Source organism: Sander lucioperca, chromosome 1, assembly GCF_008315115.2.
Source record: "Sander lucioperca isolate FBNREF2018 chromosome 1, SLUC_FBN_1.2, whole genome shotgun sequence".
Taxonomy (NCBI): Eukaryota; Metazoa; Chordata; class Actinopteri; order Perciformes; family Percidae; genus Sander; species Sander lucioperca.
Genome location: NC_050173.1, coordinates 39231144 through 39244979, shown reverse-complemented (window position 1 = coordinate 39244979; position 13836 = coordinate 39231144). Strand labels below are relative to the sequence as shown.

At 44.1% G+C, this 13836-nt stretch overlaps 2 protein-coding genes across 6 annotated transcripts in view; one reads left to right on the top strand and one right to left on the bottom strand.

Moving 5' to 3' along the window:
• zgc:154054 (uncharacterized protein LOC777616 homolog) overlaps positions 1-8115 on the top strand; it is a 30204-nt gene extending 22089 nt beyond the window's left edge. For all 4 annotated transcript variants that reach the window (XM_036004157.1, XM_031319338.2, XM_031319339.2 and 1 more), the window contains 3 exons: positions 6798-6873; positions 7330-7442; positions 7827-8115. In XM_036004157.1, coding sequence (XP_035860050.1) covers positions 6798-6873; positions 7330-7442; positions 7827-7844 — 207 coding nt within the window. In that variant the 3' untranslated portion in view covers positions 7845-8115. The remainder of the gene's footprint in view (positions 1-6797; positions 6874-7329; positions 7443-7826) is intronic.
• Positions 8116-10679: 2564 nt separating this feature from the next.
• Positions 10680-13110, bottom strand: LOC116064268 (short coiled-coil protein B-like). Of its 2 annotated transcripts, none has more exons than XM_031319343.2 (4): positions 12972-13110; positions 12525-12592; positions 12359-12439; positions 10680-11045 (listed from the first exon to the last, which is right to left on the bottom strand). In XM_031319343.2, exons 2-4 carry the CDS (start codon positions 12538-12540, stop codon positions 10903-10905), a joined length of 240 nt encoding a protein of 79 aa, XP_031175203.1. In that variant the 5' UTR covers positions 12541-12592; positions 12972-13110; the 3' UTR covers positions 10680-10902. The 2 variants fall into 2 exon arrangements, with proteins under 2 accessions (XP_031175203.1, XP_031175204.1); XM_031319344.2 differs by lacking the exon at positions 12972-13110 and adding an exon at positions 12772-12926.
• Positions 13111-13836: the final 726 nt, after the last annotated feature.

The following is a 13836-nucleotide window of genomic DNA, read 5'->3' as shown; positions in this document are numbered from 1 at the left end:
GGCTTTACTTACAGTAAAGTGATGCCATTTTCTGAACTCACCAGACCTGTTCTAGCTGTTCTTTTATTTGCCTTTATCCACTTAGTCATTATATCCACATTATTGATGATTATTTATCTAAACTCTCATTGTGTTAATATTTTGTGAAAGCAGCAATTATCAACCCTACGATATCGCCACAATATCGATATTGAGGAATTTGGTCAAAAATATCGTGATATTTGATTTTTTTTTTCATATGGCCCAGCCCTAAGTCAGCTTATCTTCTTAACAGTTTAATAGTGACCTTGGAACACAGGCTTAATGTTAAGTGTGAATGAGACAGCACTGTAATGTGTGTGTGCCCAGTGTTGATTTCAGAGCGTTCTTATCTGAGCCCAGATGGCTACAAGGTCAGGGAGAGGCTACACAGTCCATGCTGATGGCGTAAGTCCTGTTACTCTTCACCAATCGTATGTCGCAATAATCGTCGCAGGGTCTGACTGATCTTAAAGACTGTATCAACAGCCGCTGTGATGCTTGAGAAGTTAGATTTACAAACCCCGCTGAAAACGACATTAGGACTCCAGGACCATCATGAAATAAGATCGGAGGTATGCAGAGGTGTCAAGTAACGAAGTACACATACTTTGTTACCTTACTTAAGTAGAAATTGTGGGTATGTATACTTTACTGGAGTAATTATTTTACAGCAGATTTTTTACTTCTACTCCTTACATTTTCACGCAATTATCTGTCCGCTCTACTCCTTACATTTTAAAATGCTTGTTTTCATTCCGGCTTGTCATCGTCCAAATAACAAAAAAAAAAAAAAAAAGTATTCATAGAGTGAATTTGATTGTGGTTGGATGAGAAGTATAAACATAATGTATACCATTCCGACACCCATATTGGTTTGTACGCGATTCCATCGCACCTGCACATGACACAAATTACAAATAGCAGACGTATGTAGCCTAGTACGAAGATGTCCGTGGCAGAGACTCAAGAGAACTCGAGCGAAATGTCCCAACCAAGCACCAGCGAGGAGGATGGTAGCCAGGAAGACCAGCCAAGCCTTCTACATCCTTGGCCGTACCTGGAAGAACTTTTCGAAATGGTTGGACATTAACATTATAGTCGTTATGGCCTTTAGAAAAATGTTTTTTGGGGGAGGTTGGGTAGTACACTATAGGCTCCTGTAGCGCAGCCTAAGCTTTTGTCCTTAATGGCATTTTTTCCCCCTTAAATTACTTTTACTTTTATACTTCAAAGTTACATTGTGTAAGAATTACTCCCATCTAGCGTTGAGATCATATATATCGCAATCAACTCTCTCTTGCCACGCAGTATTGCAGCTATGTTAGCCTTCACTCTTCAAAAAGCAAAGGTGTACAAAAGGCCGTCTATCAGCCGTGGTTGTTGGAGTTCATGGATGAGTTCATGTCGGAGAGTGGCGCGGACGCGCGCTTCACACCACGAGCGGGCATGCGCGCCACCCAACGGAAAGGAGAGAGCAAGAAAAGGAGACTGCAGCGTCCAAAGCAGCTCCAATGTTCACTCTTTTTTTCTGATGATGCCGGTCTCTTGCTCTTTTCAATATCCGTTTTCTTCTTCTGGGCAAAGAAGAAGACTCCTGTTCCTGAAATTTGGATTTTGAATACGTGTGGTGCTCCATGTTTCCTTCTTCAAACTTGCCGGGGCCGGGAAGCGACGACACCCATTAGCAGCAGCTGTGAGTCGAAAACGTGAAAGGCGGAGCAGTATGTCCTGTATGTCCCTTACCCGCTAACGTATTTCAAGATGGTGCATCATTCTGGAGCGTCTACCCCAGTTCATGCAAGCGCAAATGTAAAATTCCAAGCCAATAGGAATACTTGGAATTGATGGTGGTGGTAAATTCATGAAAAAGGACAAGTTTGTGAAGGGCAATACAGATTCTGATAATGAACAACTACAAACGTTACACTTTTACTTGAGTAAAAAACTTGACTTCTACAGAAGTCTTTTTAAACCCTAGTAGCTATACTTCTGAGTAATGAATGTGAATACTTTTGACACCTCTAAAGGTATGTGATAGGTCTCAGTTGTCTATACACAGCAGTAGTGATGCAAACTCAAAACTATAATCTGTGTGCTAAACCTCCATGATTAAAGTTACCAGACGTTCTCCGTCTTTTTTTAGCCCAGGACCCTCACCGCGGGGGACCACTCATTCCTGTCCCTTGGAATCATTTGACGTATTACTAGTCTCTTATGTCTGGCTAGGACCCGGAGGAGGGTCTGACTAGGCCACACAGCATTCCTGGATGGGAGAAAAATGTGCTCTGGTTTATTGGCATTTCTTTAAACCAATCACAATCGTCTTGGGCGGTGCAAGCACCAGACGGCGCCACGGTGCCTCTGCAAAATAGCCTCGGGAAGGAACTTGTTTTGGTGGAACGCGTGTACATTCAACACAAAGAAAGAGGAAGGTAACGGACACCCGGCAGAATTTCCGTCAGCACCCGGAGCAATCCCGGAAGTGGAACATCGTGGATATAGACTAATGTACTTTTGTTACAGCACACTCTGTTACTATGTGGTTATACGTGATGGACTGATGTCTCCTGGTCTGTCCTTTTTGCCACTGTCCTCTTGTTGTTTCCAGCTGTCACTTCTGTCATTTGAACTTGTGCATCACCTGTATAAGTAGACAAATCACTGCATCGGTTCGCAGCTTCTGTCAATTCAAACAACAGTTGTCGGCCCATATTTAAGCTTAGTTAATTAGCAAGTTACAAGCATGCTAAAAAATTACTCAAAATGTTTACAACAGCACTATTGCGTCACACAGAAACCTGGTATACAGTCATGTGAAAAAATTAGGACACCCCTGCTAAAATTGACTAAAAAGAGGAATAAAAAAATCATCTTTTGGAAATTGATCTTAATGCCTTAATTAAAAAAATGAGGAAAAATCCAACCTTTAAGGACACCAATTTTGTTTGTGAATGAATAATGTATCATAAATAAATAAATGTTCTTCCTTAAAATACAGGGGGCATAAGTAAGTACACCCCTATTACATTATTACATTACATGTCATTTAGCTGACGCTTTTATCCAAAGCGACTTACAATTAAGTGCTTTCAACTGTGAAGGTTCAAACTCCAGACCACAAGTAGTAAGTGCAAATACAGTAGCTTTAAATAGGCAAAGCTACAAAGAGACATATGAAAGTGCAGGTTCGAAAGTGCAAGTTCAAGATTATTATTATTTATTTATTTTTTTTTTATCCGAGGTGTAGTCGGAAGAGATGCGTTTTTAGCCTTCGGCGGAAGATGTGTAGGCTTTCGGCCATCCTGATATCGATGGGGAGCTCGTTCCACCATTTGGGAGCCAGGACAGTGAACAGTCGGGATTTCGTTGAGTGATTAGTTCTCCCTCGCTGTGAGGGGGCAGCCAGCAGTTTGGCTGATGCAGAACGAAGTTGGCGGGTTGGGGTATATGGTTTGACCATGTTCTGGATGTAAGCGGGTGCTGATCCGTTCGTGGCCCTGTACGTAAGTACTAGTGTCTTGATGCGGGCTGCAATTGGTAGCCAGTGAAGAGAGCGGAGGAGAGGTGTAGTGTGAGAGAACTTGGGGAGGTTGAAGACAAGTCGAGCCGCTGCATTCTGAATGAGCTGCAGGGGTTGGATGGCACATGCAGGCAGGCCAATCAGGAGGGAGTTGCAGTAGTCTAGACGTGAGATGACTAGAGCCTGAACCAGAACCTGAGCCGCCTTCTGCGTTAGAAGGGGACGTATCCTTCTGATGTTATGCAGCATGTATCTACACGATCGGGTGGTTGCAGCAATGTTAGCAGTGAAGGAGAGTTGGTCGTCAAGTGTTACACCCAGGTTTCTAGCAGTCTTGGTGGGGACTACTATAGAGTTGTCAATTGTTATAGTCAGGTCTTGGGTAGGAGAGCCCTTCCCTGGAAGGAAAAGGAGCTCAGTCTTGTCGAGGTTGAGTTTCAGATGGTGTGTGGACATCCAGGAAGAGATGTCAGTCAGACAGGCCGAGATACGTGAGCTACCTGAGTTTCAGACTCAGGAAAGGAGAGAATTAGTTGGGTGTCATCTGCGTAGCTGTGATAAGAAAAGCCGTGCGACTGAATGACAGACCCGAGAGAGTTGGTGTACAGAGAGAAGAGGAGGGGACCCAGGACTGATCCTTGAGGAACCCCAGTTTTAAGTGGGCAAGGTTCTGAGCTAGACCCTCTCCAGGTTACCCGGTAGGTTCAGTCTGCCAGGTAACATGTGAGTAATGAGAGCGCAGAGCCTGAGACACCCAGATTTCGGAGTGTCGAAATGAGGATCTGGTGGTTCACTGTGTCAAAGGCAGCAGAAAGATCCAGAAGGATGATAATGGAAGAGAGAGAGGTTGTTCTAGCAATGTGAAGCTGCTCAGTGACAGCAAGGAGGGCAGTTTCTGTTGAGTGGCCAGCCTTGAAGCCAGACTGGTGAGGATCAAGAAGGTTGTTCTGGTGGAGATAGGTAGAGAGTTGATTATAAATGGCACGCTCAAGAGTTTTAGATAGAAATGGAAGAAGGGAGACGGGTCTATAGTTATTTACATCAGAGGAGTCGAGTGTTGTTTTTTTGAGCAGTGGGGTCACTCTTGCCTCTTTGAGAGCATCGGGGAAACAGCCAGTTGACAAGGAGATGTTGATGAGATGTGTGAGGAAAGGAAGGAGGTCCGGAGCAATGGACTGGAGAAGGTGAGAAGGGATAGGATCCAGGGGGCAGGTGGTTGGGCGGGCAGAGGTAATCAAAGTAAGAATTTGGTTTGGAGATAAAGGGGTGAAAGAGGAAAGAGTACTGGAAGTGATGGATGGTAAGGTGATTTCAGGAGGTGTGGTTGAGAATGAAGAGCGTATGTCATCTATCTTTTTTACAAAGTAGTTGACAAAGTGGGTTGGTAGGAGGGAGGAGGGAGGAGGTGGACTGGGGGAATCTAGGAGGTTAGAGAAGATGGAAAAAAGTTTTTTGGGGTTCGAGAAAGAGGATTCACTTTTGGTTTGATAAAAAGAGCTTTTGGCAGCAGAAATAGAGGCAGCGAAGGAGGAAAGAAGAGACTGATAGGTAAGCAGATCATCTGGGTGTTTAGATTTCTGCCATTTCCTTTCCGCTGCCCGTATAGTTGATCTTTCAGCACGTACTGAGTTAGATAACCACGGAGCTGGGGAGGATTTGCGAGCCTGTCGTGAAGTAAGAGGGCAGAGAGAGTCGAGAGAGGAGGATAGAGTATAGAGGAGAGTGTCTGTGGCATCATTGGGAGACATGAGTAAGAAAGAGTCGGATGGAGGGAGGGTTGATAAAGTACATGCCGCCAGAGAAGAAGGAGAGAGTGAACGAATATTACGGCGGACAGGTATGTTGTCTCTTGAGATATGGTTGTGAGATGAAGAAATGGTCTGAGGTATGGAGTGGAGTAACAGTGAGGTTGGCTGTAGAGCAGTTTCTGGTTAATATGAGATCTAAGTGGTTGCCAGCTTTGTGAGTGGGTGGTGAAGGGGAGAGTGAGAGGGAAGAAGAGAGAAGGTGAGAAAAGGCAGCTAACTTCTCTGTCTGGATGTTGAAGTCGCCCAGAAGTACCAGCGGAGGGCCAGTTTCAGGGATGTTTGAAAGAAGGACATCCAGCTCCTCCAAAAACTCTCCCAGAGTACCTGGTGGGCGGTAGATAACAATGATGACTAGTTGTACCGGATGGGTTATGGTGACAGCATGAAGTTCAAAAGATTGTGGAGTGAACTGTGGCAATGGGTAGAGAGAAAATTTCCACTTGGGGTTAATGAGTAGGCCTGTCCCCCCACCTCTACCAGTGGGTCTTGGTGTGTGGGTGAAAGAGTAGGCAGAAGAAAGGGCAGCAGGGGTGGATGTGTTGGTCAGTGTAATCCAGGTCTCAGTGAGAGCAAGGAAGTCAAGGGATTTCAGGATGGCAAAGCCAGAGATGAACTCAGTCTTGCGAGTGGCAGACTGGCAGTTCCACAGGCCACCTGCAACAAGGTGTTGAATGTGTGTGGAACGGGTGGGATAGGTAAGAGAGGTGGGGTTGCGGAAATATCTAGCAGTCCAGTAGTCAGTTCCTTCAGAAATCAAATGCACTCTGTCATTTGGTCTGATTCTAGCTTACTTTTGTAGTCAGAATCAGGTGGGGAGGCCACACCCTGGCTAATCAGTCAAAAGCACCTGAGAGTCGTTAACCTCCACTCCCCAAATTCACACTTTACACTAACTAGTTTCACTTTAAGAAAATCCTCTAAATTATGCCTAACAACACAACCAATCAAGCAAAGAACACACAGCAGCAGTAGAAAGTAGAAAAGTACAAGAAGCAGCAAAAACCCAAATAAAGTCTGTACTTAACTTAATATCTAGCAGTCCAGTAGTCAGTTCCTTCAGAAATCAAATGCACTATGTTAAATTCCCATAGAGGCAGGCAGATTTTTATTTTTAAAGGCCAGTTATTTCATGGATCCAGGATACTATGCATCCTGGTAAAGTTCCCTTGGCCTTTGGAATTAAAATAGCCACACATCATCACATACCCTTCACCATACCTAGAGATTGGCATGGTTTTATTTCAGTTAGCCTAATAGCTGGTCATGCTGTTGCTCATATTTGACTGCTTTGTGCTGCTACCTGCAGACTGCTGGGTGTCCTGGGTGAGTGTTGGGAAACAGATAAACACTCAGCTCAGTGGAAAGACAGTGAGTGATAGGCCCAGGTGGTTCTCTTGTCTGGTTTGTGTGTTAAACCTGCTGATATGTGTTGGGTTTTCTTCCTTCAGGCGTCAGCACGAGACAGACTAGTGACTGGCTCATCTTCTTCCTACAAAGCATCTGATAAGCACTTCATCACTATCGGTAAAAGCATCAAATCAATTCATAATGCAATAAAACATGAATGAGTAAGTCGTCCCTGTATGTCCCATCAATGTTTAAGTTGAACAGCTAATAGATAGGTTTCTGAACGATTTATCTGTTCCTTCCACCCGTTGGAGAAACAGGACTCTAACATGGACAAGAGCTGACTTCAGCTTCTGTCATAGCAGCCCTATAGCAGCTGATCCATGAAGATAATTTGTATTGTCTGTTATGTTTCTGTGTTGCACTGAAAACAGATGTCCCTCTAAGACTCTAAATATACTTCATAATGTGGTGCTGTTAAAGGCCAAATGATTCGAACTTTGGAATATAAAGGACAAACGTATGCGTTTGTGAAAGACTAGAACTTTTGAAACATTGTAAAGTAGATAGTTGTTTGTGCTGTCAGCCTCACACGTGCACATACAAACTGTCCTGTGCGTGCTTGTGTTTCAGGTGCGTTTGAGAACGGGGTCGCTGAGGGAGAAATTAAAGAAGTGCTGCAGCCGATCTCAGCGCTCCGCCTGCTGGTTCACTCTGACGCTGACGTCTGGGCTCTGCTCAGTGAGGTGTGTGTGTGTGTGTGTGTGTGTGTGTGTGCGCGCGCTTGTTTAACTATATTCGTGGGGTCCAAAAACCGGGAATACAGTATACTTGTGGGGTCCGGGAGCTTTGTGGGGCCAAAATGCTGGACCCCACAATTTTAAAGGGCTGTTTGAGGGTTAAGGTTTTAGGATTATGGTTAGAATTATGTTAAGGATAGGCATTTAGTTGTGATGGTTAAGGTTAGGGTAAGGGGCTAGGGAATGCATTATGTCAATGACGAGTCCCCACAAAGATAGTGAAACGCAGTGTGTGTGTGTGTGTGTGTGTGTGTGTGTGTGTGTGTGTGTGTGTGCACGTCTCGCAGCAGCTAAGGTTTGCTAACACTCACTCTTGTTCCTATCTATCAGATACTCATTGCAGTTTGAAGACCACAGAGAAGAGGAAACCCCACACACACGCTGCCATTAGACCCTGTGAATCTGCTGCCCCCCCCGATTAGGGATGGTTTGTCCACCTCAAGGAAGAGGAGCCATGTGTACAGTGTTTGTTCTGCAATATTCATTATGAGTTCTAATATTGATTGTGTGCCACGTTGCTGTTTAAAGGCATTCCATTATCAAAGAGTAAAATCGTGAGTAATTTATTACACTAGTACTTTATATTTTGTTGTAACTAAATAAAGAAACCCACCTCGCCTTTAGAGTATTTCATTTCCGCTTTTACCTGCTTTACATGATATCCAAAACTGCAACACAGGTTCCACCAAGTACAAACAATGGTCTTATGTTCCCTGTGCTGACACAGACAGGGAAGGGAAGCCAAAGTATTAAGACGGACTAACACATTGTCGGTTTCCTCTCCTTTAAGATGGTGTATCCCTGCCAGAGAGGAAAAGCCTTTGACAACTTTCAGTCCAATCAATCAGCTGCATCACGTCCAACATGCATTACATCAGTCGCAGCACGGAAAGCCCACTGGGAATACTTGTAATTCTATATTTCAAAATGTGTCGCATAAATGTCAGATTCATAATGTTGTTTGATGGGACCGTTCCTAATCTAAAATCAAACTAATTAGAAACTTATTTAGGCAAAGTTCTCGTATGTTTTTCTTGCAAATGAAAAAAGGAGAAAACATGTTCATATTTCTCAGTGATGTATGGAGGAGAAGGTATTGTTTAATATCTTTCCCAAAAGTCACATATCAAATTTCAAACCCTACCCAACCCTCAGGACACAGTCCGAAACCTTCAACTAAACTAGAAACAGGACACCACACTTCCAAACAGTATTCCTTACTTAGTTTGTATGCTACTAACTACGTGTTTGTTCCTGACTCTGGTACGCACAGCCTAATGGCTTCTCTCAGCTGATATTAAAATGTTCCCGAGCATACAGTTCATCGAGATGACTACACTAATGTACTATTCATCTACCACAGACACATTTCAGGTGGCTGACCAGTGAAAGGAAAACATAACCATAAAAAATAAACCGTGAATGGTTTATACCATAAATATAACTTCAGTGCTCCAAGTGTGAGGGATGAACAGCAGCACTTCTTACGTTGCTCATTTCTGCAGATGTTTCCTTTAATGAGTCACCCGCCTGTATACAAGAGTATTTCAATTAGAAGTACTCTCAGCTGCTGCACCCACCCTCTCGAACGCCCTCCCCGACCACATCATACAGTCAAGCACCCTATCCTTCAAACAGGCCCTCAAAACTCACCTCTTCGAACTAAGTGTCTAGAAAAGCGCTATAAAAAATAAGTTATTAAGTAGGAACATGCAGAGGGCAAAGCAGTGGGTCACCTGTCCTTCCGAACACCCTTAGTGACTACGTGGCCATGTGAGAGATCAAACAGATGATTAGCTCAGAACTTGCATTTCATCAAAAACCTTTATCACTTTATTAAACTAAAGTCATTTGAAATTAGCAACGGAAACAATCATATGTAAACCATGTACAAATGCAACAGGGTCAAATATATTCCAACATGTATGCATGAAATACAGTATGCATATTTCTGTTTTTTTGAGAGGCTAAACACACAAGTTTGAATAACAAGTGAGACGTGGTCTATACACTCTGTCATTTACTGCAGCAACACGAAAGTGACAAAGACTGGGGCTTTCCTCTTTTCAGAGAGTAACAAGATATCCATTTTTATAACCAAACAAGTACTAATTCTAAGATCTAGGGCAGCAATACTGACCAATAAATAAAAGCTGAAACGGACGAAATCTCCGCTGCTGTGTGGAGGAGGAGATACACCAGCAGGAGTCTCCAGTGCACTGACAAAGACATGATCCCTTCACGAAAACCTCGTAAACATTGGAACTCTGTGGGGGGGCTCATATTATGCTTTTTGGCTTCTTCCCTTTCCTTTATTGTGTTATATATCTTTTTTGTGCATGTTATAGGTTTACAAAGTGAAAAAGCCCAAAGTCCACCCCAAAGGGACTTACCATCTCCAACAGAAAACACTGTTCACAAACTGCTCTATTGTAGTCCAGCCTTTACTTCCGTGACAAACGTGCGTCACTTTGTAACACGTTATAATGGTCGCCTAGCTGCTAGCGTGGCTCGCCCTCATACTCTGCTTCTGACTGGCTAGTAGTGCTGACCTAGCTACTGCTCATGTGCGACTCCCAACAAAGATGGAACAGAATTGAGATGCCTCACTCTGTAGCTAAAACAGAGAGCTCAACACACAGGGGGGCGCCTGGTTAGCTCACCTGGTAGAGTGGGCGCCCACATATAGAGGTTTACTCCTTGACGCAGCGGCCGCTGGTTCGACTCCGACCTGCAGCCCTTTGCTGCATGTCATTCCCCTTCTCTCTCCTCTTTCAAATCTAAGCTGTCCTATACAAATGAAGGCCTAAAATGCCCCAAAAAATCTTTAAAAAAAAAAAAAGTCTTTTTTTTGAAAATTAAACCACGTAAACCTATTCTGATATAACCTCTAAATACAATTATGAACCTGAAAATGAGCATAATATGAGCACTTTAAGTACACAAACTGCAAAAGCAAAAGAAACGTGCGGGCTCACGGTACAGAATTAGCCATTAGCATGTAGCGATCTGGTTTAATAAGGTGCTGTATGGTGGTACCTGGTAGAGGATGTGTTTATGACCAGCTGTTACTCAGCAGCTTCCTGGGCTGGAGGTTATGGGACGACGGGTGAGGTTAGACGTGGATAATAAAAGTGAAAAACATGCTTTTGAAGGGAGACATTTTTGTAATGACAGGGTTTCCACAGCTCACACAATGTATTCATCTTCCACACTTCCAAAGCTGTGGTGCTGATTGGTCGCTCTGAACAAAGATGCGATGAGGCCTTTGTGTTCCCACCACACACTGAATGAAACCACGTTTACGGCTCAGGCAGCATTAAAGGGTCCATCATGTGGATCATCAGAGTCCGGTTGGGTTCAGGGCGTGGACTGTGTTCTAGGTCAGGGCTCTCAGAAGTTCTCCTCACTTTCGTTTGCTCTTGGTGTCCGTGGTCTGGAAGACACTGGAGGCAGACATCAGGTTCTCAATGTACTGACCCAGAACCTGGTTCTCTGACTTCAGCTTCAGGTTCTCCTCTTTGACAGCATCCACTCTGGCAGACAAGTCTGAAAACACACACACACGCACACATTTCATTTTCACCAGCTTCTGCCATCGTTTTTCAGTGTCAGTCTGACCCACTTCAAGAGGGGTCAGCTCCGGCGTCCCGTGGCAGAAACACTTTCTCTTTGTAGCACTAGGTGTTTTTTGCATCAACTTTAATATCGGACCATTTATTTTTAATTTGGGCCACGGCCCCACCTCTGAGGCTGTGGCATTAACTACGTCTGCAACATGTCACTCTACAGCTTTTTTTGGCATCAGTAATGCCCACACTGTGCCCGCCACACATATTTTCCTCTTTTCCACCTCTCTTACAATAACTACAACTTGACATTGAGTGAAAGTCCTTTGCTTTGTTTTCCTCTGTGCGCAAGATGTCAGTATGGATGAATATTAATTTGGGGCGTTTCACTGACTATTCAAGGGCAATTATGGGCGTGACATGAAGCCGCCAAAGCTGCGCCACATTTAGAGTTGATTGTGATTTATAAAGTGAATCCGGCGTAGGATGTGCGTGCGCACGGTTTTATAAATCCGAATATTTCTGTGCGTACTCACATCCAAAGTTTCGTCCGTACGCCACTTCTGACGCAAATTTGCCGCAGTTTTATAAATGAGGTCCCAGGTCCGTTTGTATCTAATCCTTGTTGGGCGAGTCAGTCATTTGTGCAGCTGTTGGAAAATGCTGATGTTCAATCAATCAGTATGTAATCAACTGTATGTTTCTACATCCAACAGATGCCAGCAGCCTGTGCACGTGAAATATTTGCATTAGCTGTTATGAATGGCTGCTTGAGTTTACATGGGCCCACACCTGCTCTGTCTTATGTTGCATGGGAGACAAACAAACAACGTATGGAGGGCCAGCCGCCCTCGGGATATTTGTAAGTCACTTTGATTCCCAGGAGGTGACAGCTATGTTTACGGTACTCTACAGAGCTGTACCGTGTCACACGTGCTACGTATAAAAAGGTTCCTTGTGATGCATAAAATCACCGCAGTGGCATCTGTGCGTTACAGCTTTAGGATGCGACGAGAGACAGAGCAGGCCGCCACAGCAAAACTAAATCACAAGAGGCGCACGATCAGAAAGTGTGTAAACTTATGTTGAAAGTGTGTGAGCAGTCGTGAATAAATCCTGTTGGTGAAAAGTGTTGAATAGTCTTGGCTGTGGTTTGTGCTGAGGGTGACCCACGGTGGCAGCCACACCTGTTACAATTAACAAATATAAAGTGTGTGTGTGTGTGTGTGTGTGTGTGTGTGTGTGTGTGTGTGTGTGTGTGTGTGTGTGTGTGTGTGTGTGTGTGTGTGTTACCCTCTAAAGTGTGTTGAAGCTCCAACACCTGGTTGATGAGCCTCGTCTTCTCTTCCAGCTCAGCCTGGTTCTCCATGTCACCTGCAGAAACACCACGAAGCACTGACTGACTGCCTGCTGAGAGAGGGGGTGTGTGGGTGTGTGTGTGTGTGTTTGTTTGTCTCACCATCGTCTGAGCTCATGGTGAAGTACTCCTCTTCCCTTTTGGAATGCAGGGCTGCGACTCTCAGGACTCTGCAGGAAGTATTCATAGTTGAATACATTGATTACGTTTAATACACAAGATGTTGAAGACCTAGCTACAGCACACACCGTGATGGGCCAAATGATCACTCACTCACTCACACACACACACACACACGTACGTACGTCTTGTCTTCTGCTAAAAGTCTTTTAAACCACTTTTTGTTAACCTGTTAGCTTATTAGCCTGCCCTATGAGAACAACGGGTGACAGCAGAGAGCAGCAGGCGGGGAAAACAAACAGACCCTGCGCCAGGCCTGCTGCTAACTAACGGTTAGCATGCTAACACTCACTAGCCAAATGTTGTTAGCTTCAACAGTGACTAAACAACGATGACAGCTCAGGACACACGGCGTCACGTTAACGTTACCTTCCGACGTGAAACCTGACAAGTGGTGCGCACAGTGCGCCAGAAACAAGTCCAGGGTTTGTGTAAATCACTCAGAGCACTAGCTGCTGCTGCTGTTAATTTCTTCTTCTTTTCTTTTCGGCAGACTAGACACTGATCGTGCATTGCTGCCTCCCACTGGTGATGAGGACAATCTGATTTACATTCATTTCACAGACGTAAACACAGGGGAGACCGGGTACGGTTGTAACACTTTTTTCTTCAGCACCTAAAACTACCTTTTTTTTTAGCTACACGTCTGAAAGTTTTAGGCAAAGTACCCACATTTGTCTACTACAAATGGCAACAATTTAAATTTCTTCAACTATATCACAGACTTTGTGAGATGATGACAAATACAAGGTGGTCCTTTGTTACAACCTACCCCACTACTGGGGTAGGTTGTAACACATACTGGGGTAGGTTGTAACAGGTAGACAAAATGCACAAAAACTAAGCGTACTCAAGTGATATGCCACAACGACCGCTTTATTTTAAATGAATGGCTGCAACAATAAAATATGTGAATATGGGGAGTGTATGTGCATGCACACGTGTGCGTTTGTGTGTGCATGTCTGTGCATGTCTGTACGTGCACATTCATATGGTGTGTGTGTGTGTGTATGTATGTATGTGTGCGTGTGTGAGTGAGAGCAAATTAACATAAACATATTTACCACCATTCCACAGAACGAACAATTAAATGCATTCTTTATCAGTCACAATGGTGACAAGAACAAACAATAATGCATTGTTAATCAGAGTCAAAATGGTGACAAAGGAAATTGGTCAGGCCTGGAGTGCATGCCTGGTGGACCCAAAAGCACTTTCATAACACGTGTTACAC